The following is a 10109-nucleotide window of genomic DNA, read 5'->3' on the forward strand; positions in this document are numbered from 1 at the left end:
AAGGGTAACATGTAAAGTGTGAAGAGTAACGGCCCTAGTACTGAGCCTTGAGGTACTCCATACTGCACTTGTGATCGATATGATACCTCTTCATTTACTGCTTCAAATTGATGGCGGTCAGATAAGTACGATTTGAACCATGCTAATGCACTTCCATTAATGCCAACAAAGTTTTCTAGTCTATTCAAAAGAATCTTGTGGTCAATAGAGTCGAACGCAGCGCTAAGATCCAATAGCACTAATAGAGAGATACAACCACGATCAGATGATAAGAGCAGGTCATTTGTAACTCTAATGCGAGCAGTCTCAGTACTATGATACGATCTAAATCCTGACTGGAAATCTATAATATATATAATTATATATCTAAAATATTTAATTCTATAATATAATTGTGAGGATACTACCTTTTCTAGTACCTTGGACAGAAAAGGGAGATTTGAGATCGGTATGTAATTAACTAGTTCTTTGGGGTCAAGTTGTGGTTTTTTGATGAGAGGCTTAATAACAGCCAGTTTGAAGGTTTTGGGGACATATTCTAATGACAATACCGAATTAATAATAGTCAGAAGAGGATCTATGGCTTCTGGAAGCACCTCTTTTAGGAGCTTAGATGGAATACATATACATGTTGTTGGTTTAGATTATTTAACAATTTTATACAATTCTTCCTCTCCTATAGTAGAGAATGAGTGGAATTGTTCCTCAGGGGATCTATAGCACACTATCTGATGCGTTACTGTAGCTGACGTCTGCATGGTTAAAATGTTATCTCTAATAGTGTCGATCTTGGAAGTAAAGTAGTTCATAAAGTCATTACTGCTGTGCTGTTGGGAAATGTCAACACCTGTTGATGCTTTATTTTTCATTAATTTAGCCACTGATTGTGTCTTTTCAAGATTTCACTTAACTAAAAAGTAAAGTAGAACAGTCTAAGGGCCAGATTTACTAAACAAGGAAAATGAGCATGAGAGCGCAATTCCAAAAAAAGCACGTGGAAAGTTCTGCAGGTAATCTACTGACAATGGCACGGCCAGATTTACTAAACAAGGAAAATTAGCATGAAAGCGCAATTCCAAAAAAGCACGTGGAAAGTTCTGCGTGTGACAATGGCACGTTAAAGAACACAGATGTAACATCTCATTTCCATAATGACCAGTGCAAATGAGCATAAGGTCCCAAACAAGCAGAGCAAATTATGGCAACATTATTTATATATGGTAATCAATGTGTTTGGATAATGTCTTCCTCTGGCATTCCAAATAAATTAATACAAATGGAAAAAATTATCTCCCTTCTACCAAGCTCTGTCTGTTCTGTTCTGTTCTGTTGCTGCTTCCTTCTGGCAGCAACAATTGCAGCCATGTCAAGTGCAAAATGGGTTAAGACATGCTTTTTTTGGCAGTAAATAATGGCGCAAATACCAGTAAATTGACTACCACATACCATAGTAAATCATTTTCAGTGATTCATGTAAATTCTCAGTGTTGGGCAAGCTACTTGGAAAATGTAGCTAACAGTTACTCATCATTAAATGAAGCTTCACTACACTAAAGCTACAGCCCTCGGAAATGTAGCAAGCTAAGCTACAGCAACATGGCAAAAGTAATTTACTACATCTAAGCTATTTTCTAAAAATGTCATTTTCATTTTGCTGTCGGCCGGAAACGTCCTATTGGTAGTTGGTAGGGATGTGCCGATACGAGTATCGGTACCGAATGGTTCACGGGGCAAATTCCAAATGGAAGTGATCATCCCTATCTCCTTGGAGTGGGGACTTTGAAGTGAGCAGGGCACATGCGTGCCATTATGTAGTCATTTGGAATTCACTTGGCAAAGGGAGCGACGTAATTTCAAAATAATGTTGCCACATTATTTATATATGGTAATCAATGTGTTTGGATAATGTCTTCCTCTGGCATTCCAAATAAATTAATACAAATGGAAAAAATTATCTCCCTTCTACCAAGCTCTGTCTGTTCTGTTCTGTTCTGTTGCTGCTTCCTTCTGGCAGCAACAATTGCAGCCATGTCAAGCGCAAAATGGGTTAAGACATGCTTTTTTTGGCAGTAAATAATGGCGCAAATACCAGTAAATTGACTACCACATACCATAGTAAATCATTTTGAGTGATTCATGTAAATTCTCAGTGTTGGGCAAGCTACTTGGAAAATGTAGCTAACAGTTACTCATCATTAAATGAAGCTTCACTACACTAAAGCTACAGCCCTCGGAAATGTAGCAAGCTAAGCTACAGCAACATGGCAAAAGTAATTTACTACATCTAAGCTATTTTCTAAAAATGTCATTTTCATTTTGCTGTCGGCCGGAAACGTCCTATTGGTAGTTGGTAGGGATGTGCCGATACGAGTATCGGTACCGAATGGTTCACGGGGCAAATTCCAAATGGAAGTGATCATCCCTATCTCCTTGGAGTGGGGACTTTGAAGTGAGCAGGGCACATGCGTGCCATTATGTAGTCATTTGGAATTCACTTGGCAAAGGGAGCGACGTAATTTCCTCATTATCTTCAGCTGGCACCGTGACAACGCAGCACGGTGTCCATCAGTAGATTCGTTGATGGACAACAGCATAAAATAAATATACATTTTATATTTTAAAAAGTTTTTATATATATTAGTTTTTATATATTATGTAGCATATTTTAAAATCCTTGGAGTGGGGACTTTGAAGTGAGCAGGGCACATGCGTGCCATTATGTAGTCATTTGGAATTCACTTGGCAAAGGGAGCGACGTAATTTCCTCATTATCTTCAGCTGGCACCGTGACAACGCAGCACGGTGTCCATCAGCAGATTCGTTGATGGACACCAGCATAAAATAAATTTAAATTTTATATTTTAAAAAGTTTTTATATATATTAGTTTTTATATATTATGTAGCATATTTTAAAAACTTTTTAAAATATAAAATGTATGTTTATTTGCAACAGTTATGCTAGCAACAATAAAAATACATTTATGACAGTAAAACAGCGGCATCTGCTGACAGACATGTGCTGCCTTGTCATGGGAAAATCCCAGCTGAAGATAATAAGGAAATTACATCGCTCCCTTTGCCAAGTTCATTCCAAATGACTACATAATGGCATGCACGTGCCCTGCTCACTTCCATTTGGAATTTGCCCCGTGAACCATTCGTTACCGATACTCGTATCGGCACATCCCTAGTAGTTGGTATTGTGGCTTTATTGCAGGCTATACAGATACATTTATATAAATGGTAACACTTCACAATAAGGTTCATTAGTTAACATTAGTTCCCTTTCAGTCGGTCACTCTCGACGTCACGTCGGATGATCGACGAAATGGGATCTCGCTTAGAAGAGACCAATCTACTTAGAGTGTAAACTAAATGAGCAAATGCACATTGGCATGCGATTATTGCTATGACAGTAAAACAGCGACATCTGCTGACAGACATGTGCTGCCTTGTCATGGGAAAATCCCAGCTGAAGATAATGAGGAAATTACATCGCTCCCTTTGCCAAGTGCATTCCAAATGACTACATAATGGCACGCACGTGCCCTGCTCACTTCCATTTGGAATTTGCCCCATGAACCATTCGTTACCGATACTCGTATCGGCACATCCCTAGTAGTTGGTATTGTGGCTTTATTGCAGGCTATACAGATGCATTTATATAAATGGTAACACTTCACAATAAGGTTCATTAGTTAACATTAGTTCCCTTTCAGTCGGTCACTCTCGACGTCACGTCGGATGATCGACGAAATGGGATCTCGCTTAGAAGAGACCAATCTACTTAGAGTGTAAACTAAATGAGCAAATGCACATTGGCATGCGATTATTGCTTCCAGCTGCCGCCAATCACAGCGTGAGTATAAGTAGGCAGCAGATGCAGCGCATGTTCAGCTTTTCGCTTCAGAGCCGAGCAATCACATCGTTCTGCTCCTGACTATTCTACTGAGAGAAGAAGACTGAACGAGTTCAGCGCGCTCTTGGAGAGCTCTTCGTGTTGGCAGTACGGCGCTTCAGCGGTGGTGGTTTCCCGTGTCGAGTGGGTTGCACACATCAGGCTGCACTACCCCCTGTTTGTGTTGCAGATGATCATCTCCCCTGTGCGCCTCAGCATGCTAAAAGAGCTTTTTCCCTAAAGGAGCAATTTCGGGTGCGTCTTTTTAAAGACGAAGTTGCGTGGCAAACTTGACGTTACGTCTTTGTAAAGACGATGTGGGTCTTGCTACAGACAACGTATCACCGGGGCGTTTCTGGGTGCAGTCGTTACCTGGCGCTGGGTGATGGACTCAACATCACACTGAGGTGGCGTTTGTGGATGAGTCATCTTCTTATTGCGAGAAGATGATCATCTCGGAGTCGCGGGCCAAGCCCGGTTTCTTCAAGGGGCGGAGTTCCGTTGCCTCAGCCTCGATCTAGCTACTTCAGGCAGTAGCGCAGGCGGTCTGAGGCACTCCGCAGCCAGTTGAGCTGCCAATGGAACGTGCTGGGCCCTCTACAAGGAGCGTACCAGCCGTATCCTTTGGCGATGTGGGTCTTGCTACAGACAACGTATCACCGGGGCGTTTCTGGATGCAGTCGTTACCTGGTGCTGGGTGATGGACTCAACATCACACTGAGGTGGCGTTTGTGGATGAGTCATCTTCTTATTGCGAGAAGATGATCATCTCGGAGTCGCGGGCCAAGCCCGGTTTCCTCAAGGGGCGGAGTTCCGTTGCCTCTGCCTCGATCTAGCTACTTCATGCAGTAGCGCAGGCGGTCTGAGGCACTCTGAGCCAGTTGAGCTGCCAATGGAACGTGCTGGGCCCTCTACAAGGAGCGTACCAGCCGTATCCTTTGGCGCTCCTCCCAATGACCAGATGTCGATTGCTGCATCGGAGGGTGAGCCAGAGCTTTCTGGAGAGGAAGATTCGGCTGCGCTGCTCTCCTCCGGGACTGTAGCAATGCCTGAATCGGATCCAGAAATAATGGCTATGCTTTCCCGGGCCGCTGTTGGGGTAGGGCTCGAGTGGAGACTTCCACTGTTTCCCGAGCCCTCAAGGTTGCACGATTGGTTCTCAGGGTGGTCTGCGCTGGTTCTCAGCGCCCCGCCTCGGTGCTTTTCTTCCCGGAGGTGCATGAGGAGCTCACCAGGTCGTGGACGGCACCTTTTACTGCCGGAAACCGATCTGCTGGTTCCTCCTCCCTCACCACCCTCGATGGTGGTGCAGCTAGGGGTTTACAAGGGTCCCCCCGGTGGAGCAGTCAGTTGCGATGCAGTTGTGTCCTAATACCACCTCCAACCGGCAGGGAGAACCGTGCCTCCCCTCCCAGGTCTGTAGGTATTCGACTGGCCAGCGATGCTTATATGACCTGTGGAGAAGCTGCCTCCAACCTTACACGCTACGGCGTGATTGCAAGTGCAACAGGCCAAGGCACTGAGGGACTTGCACGAGGGTGGTCACAACCCGGAAGTTCGCAGAGAACTCCGCACCGCGACGGACCTCGCGCTACGAGTGACGAAGGTTACGGCGCGGTCTCTGGGTCGTGCGATGTCCACTATGGTGGTCCAGGAGCGCCATTTCTGGCTCTGACTGGCTGACATGCGCGAGACGGACAAGACACGATTCTTGAATGCCCCCGTGTCCCAAAACGGCCTTTTCGGCGACACAGTGGAGAACTTGCTCAGCAGTTCTCTGCTGACCAAAGCAGACTGAGGCCATCAAGTACATCCTGCCCCGGCGTGCAGCTGCTGCCGTCGCCGAGAGAGTACATCGTGCAGCTGCTGCCGTCGCCGAGAGGCAAAGCTGTGCCATGGAGCCGGTCGCAGGGCAGCCACCCCCGCCCGTCCAGGCCGCCGCCAAACCTGGTGGCAAGCGAAAGAGCAAGGAGGCCCTGAGATGGGCAACCCAGAGGTGGAGGGACCTGTTCTTCGGGAGATGGTAAGCACACCACTCCCTCCCCCGGAGGAGGGCCGGGCGGAGAATCTTTTCATCTTTTTCCGCCACTGACCTCTCGGTCGGTGGTACCCAAATACTCGACAAAGAGCAATTCCTCTATTTCTGGGTAGCGAGATCCCAATTCGTCGGTCATCTGACGTGACGTCTCCATTCCCTCCTTGAGGGAACGAGGGTTACCATATGTAACCGAGACGTTAACATGAACTAAGAATGAACAATACTTCTGCAGCATTTATTTATGTTAACTTCAATATATACTAATGCATTATTAAAATCAAAAGTTGTTTTTGTTAACATTGGTTAATGCTCAGTGAACAAACTTAAACTACCAATGTATGACTGTATTTTCATTAACTAACATTAACAAAGATTAATACTGTAATAAATGTATTGTTCATTGTATGCTCATGTTAGTTGATACATTAGCTAACATTAACTAATGAAATCTTATTGTATAGTGTTACCATATAAATGTATAGGCCTACAGATAGGCTATGATTATTTGCATTCGTTGAATGTGTCATTATATTATTAACATTTCACCAAAATCAAGTTTTTGACCAGCGAATGTTTTTTCCCGACATTACAACCACATCAAAGGCAGTGCATGCATTGCGTTTAGGTTTTCAGGAACGTACAGGTTATACAGATTTCTGTCACTATGTTGGCGCTCAGTTTTGTCTGTTATTTGGCCAAAATATCAAAAGATTTAGCTCTTCGCACAAGCTATTTAGCTGTGACTCGACAACAAATGCTGGACTAAGATACTCTTCTCCGCTCCTCAAATAAAGAAAAACATTAGCCTTTATAAATATAGTGTTTCTTCAGCAAAGAAAAAGCTGTACTTATTCAATCAACAGTTCTTTATTTACCGTCAGACTGCAAACAATCTGAAATGCTCCAAACTGCGCACCACACTTCATTCACAAGAGAGGCGGGAGGAATAATGAGGTTTGACTGACAGTTTGAACAGCCAATGGAGTTACGAGGTTTAGTGGCGGTGGCATCACTTTTACTGGTCCAGGATCAGTGATCCTTAGCTGTTATATTTACGATTTGAGCTTGAGCTTTCAAATGCTTTGAAAAATGTAGCTTTTGTTGATGCTACCACCACGCTACTGAGAAATGTAGTTAAGCTAGTAGCGTCACTACATGTAGTTACGCTTCTGCCCATCACTGTAAATTCTTTCCTACCATCAATTTTGCATCTGAAAGGGAAACTAATCTCTGCTTCATAACTGGCAGCCCTTTAGATCAGCCTCAGAAGCACACAAAAAGCTGCTCTGATTGGCGATACTGCTCTGTAGATATCCTAAGGGCCTGGACTGGGGAGAGTAAATTAGCAGCCCGTTCATCCTCCGAGGCGGGAAGAGCTAATAGGGTAATGAAGGCAGGAAGCACCCAGAGAGGGCGTCTGCAGGTCACCCACTCGCTTGACTGATGCTAAAGCCAGCAGGTGGGCTGTCTTAAGCTATAGGGGCCGCAAGTTGGCCGACTGAAGGGGCTCGAACAAAGGGCCTCGAAGGGCCCTGAGGACCGTGGATAGATCCCAGGTCAGAACTGTATAAGGGCGAGGCAGATTCAGTCTCCTAGCTCCCCGCAGAAACTTCACGACTAAGTTGTGTTTTTTTATAGACTGGCCGGCCATGAGAGCATGGATTCTCTACTATGGCCCCCACGTATACTTTGAGCAAAGAAAGAGTGCGCCCCTTATCCAGCAGCTCCTGTAAGGACAAGATGGATGACATGTCGCAAGACGATGGGTCTTCATCCCGGACTGCACACCAGTCAGAGAATTCAGACCATTGAGGGCATAGAAGCATCTAGTAGATGGGTCTCTGGGTCTCTGAGATAGTGTTGGCAACCCTCGTTGGCCACAGATGTAGGCTCCACAACTCTGGTTGGGGGCTCCAAATTGTCCCACTCACCTGAGAGAGAAGGTCCTTCTTCAGCGGAATCAGCCAAGGGGCTGCCAATAGCAGCTGTACCAACTCAGGGAACCAAGACTGGTTCCGCCAGAATGGGGCCACCAGAAGAACTAAGTATCTGATTTCCCTAAAGCATAACTCACTTGGACCCATCTGCTTTGCCCCATAACTCCACTGTTTTTCCCCTCAGAGCACAAGGGGCGGGGTCGCTATCTACAAAGGAAGTGATCCACGAGTGCAGCGGGGCGAGATGCGTGCTCTTGTAATGAGAACAGCGCAGCCTCTTCGTGGGCTTGTCCAAACAGTGCTCATCCGAGGAGTGCAGGAGTGCTCTGCATGAGCCACATCCATGGCACAGCATTTTGCACCAAACGCCACTGAAAATATGCAATATGCTTTATGCTGTAGTCTCATTGAGAGCTGCAGGGGAGATTTGCGTTTTCAGCTGCGAGAACTGTCAGCACCGTAATCCGCTGCTGGGGCTCTTCTACGGCAAGCAGGAAGTTTCTTCTTCATTGGAGTCAGTGAGGATATGATTTTCATGCTGAAGGAGAAGATTATGATGAATTGGCCTTTTTGGCAGATGCGTGGGAACTAAAGATTTTACTGCAATTAGTTTCACCATCTTGAATGCTGTACAGTAGCTAGAAACCGTTCACATGCACACATTTGTATGACTGTTGAAGTGTGAATGTTTCTACATATTTAAAATTATTCTAAATGTATGAAAATAATTTTCTGCATGCTTAAGTGTGCCCCCTGTGTGCAATTAAATTTCAAAAAAGGAAATGATCCTTCACAAATATTGCCATCTTTCCTGTAGGCATTTGTGATCTCCTTCACATCAGACTTTATTCCACGGCTGGTCTATCAGTACATGTACAGTCCAGATGGGTCGATGCACGGCTTTGTCAACCACACTCTGTCTTACTTTAATGTCAGTCACTTCCAGAATGGTACCGCCCCACTGGACCCTTTCCACCTGGGCTTCCATGTGGACATCTGCAGGTACGGTGTACCTATAATAGGAGCTTTAAACTCAATTAACACTCTACATAAATATTTAATGACATATTTCTCCTTTTCCTCCAGGTATAAAGACTACAGAGAGCCTCCGTGGTCTCTGACACCATACGAGATCTCAAAAGAGTACAGTACAAGACCACACACTTGCAATGCATTGGCCAAGCATTTACATTTGCATACTTGAGTATGTTTCTAGGTTATGAATTATTCTTCTTACTAATTGATTCTCTAAACAAATTGCATCACATTAAAAAAACAAAAAAAACTCTTTTTATACACTGATAAAATGCTCATATGAAGCATATCAGTTATTGTTACAGATCAAGACATTAAAAACCTGAATGTAATGAACATTTTATCATTTTAACCCATAAAAAGTGCTGTTAGATGTTTTGATTGAAATGTGATATTTCCTTTTGATTTTCAATCCTAAAGGTTTTGGTTGCTTTGTTTGCAGTTATTTGTGATTGAAAATGTCTACTATTCTCTATTTATAACAAAGTCTAAATATGGGAGAAGTTGTAAGGCTTTTTAAACAAGGAATTTTTAAAAGCCCCAGCAGATTTGAAGTGGACGCTCTTTATTCATTCTTCTGTATGTTCAAACTGTCAGATGGGCTCCATCTAAAAAAAATAATGTTAATGTGATGAGCCATTCTCTCCTCTGCTTTAATTCTTTTCAGTCAAATGTACCTCAATATTTCATGTTGTCACTTTTATTGTATAATGGAATTGTCCTAATGCTTTTAATTCTTTTGTACATTTGATGCTTTTCACATTTAAAGGTGCTTGATAGAATATTCATTATCTGTATGTTGAGCAAGCATTAACATTGTGGAACATTATCATTTCATAAGACATATTTCTCATTCACATTGTGTTCATAGAGCGTAACAGACTTGAAAACCATAAATTCCATCTGAACTCCAATAATGTTTTAGATTTTATACATCTTTGTCACTTAGACTGTTAGATTTCTAAGGCATTTGTATACTGTCCTGAGATGTATGGCTTTGATTAACATTTACCGTTTGCACCAAATGGGTTGTACAGTAAAAACAAACACGTCAAGACACAAATGAACTGAAGGTGATTTCATGCTTCAAAGAACTCAAAGATCAAAGATTTTAAGGTCTTACATACCAAGCAGAACAGTCATATTGTTTTTTTGTTTTTTTTCAACTATGATGTTTATTACTGCCTGACGTCTACTTAAT

General features: G+C 43.4%; 1 protein-coding gene across 1 annotated transcript in view; it reads left to right on the top strand.

The window, feature by feature from the left end:
• LOC107566828 (anoctamin-1) overlaps nt 1-10109 on the top strand; it is a 61646-nt gene that overhangs the window by 40934 nt on the left and 10603 nt on the right. The window contains exons 23-24 of the mRNA XM_016252375.1: nt 8691-8875; nt 8960-9021. Coding sequence (XP_016107861.1) covers nt 8691-8875; nt 8960-9021 — 247 coding nt within the window. The remainder of the gene's footprint in view (nt 1-8690; nt 8876-8959; nt 9022-10109) is intronic.

The sequence above is a fragment of the Sinocyclocheilus grahami genome, unplaced genomic scaffold (assembly GCF_001515645.1).
Source record: "Sinocyclocheilus grahami isolate Dianchi unplaced genomic scaffold, SAMN03320097.WGS_v1.1 scaffold1103.1, whole genome shotgun sequence".
Lineage (NCBI taxonomy): Eukaryota > Metazoa > Chordata > Actinopteri > Cypriniformes > Cyprinidae > Sinocyclocheilus > Sinocyclocheilus grahami.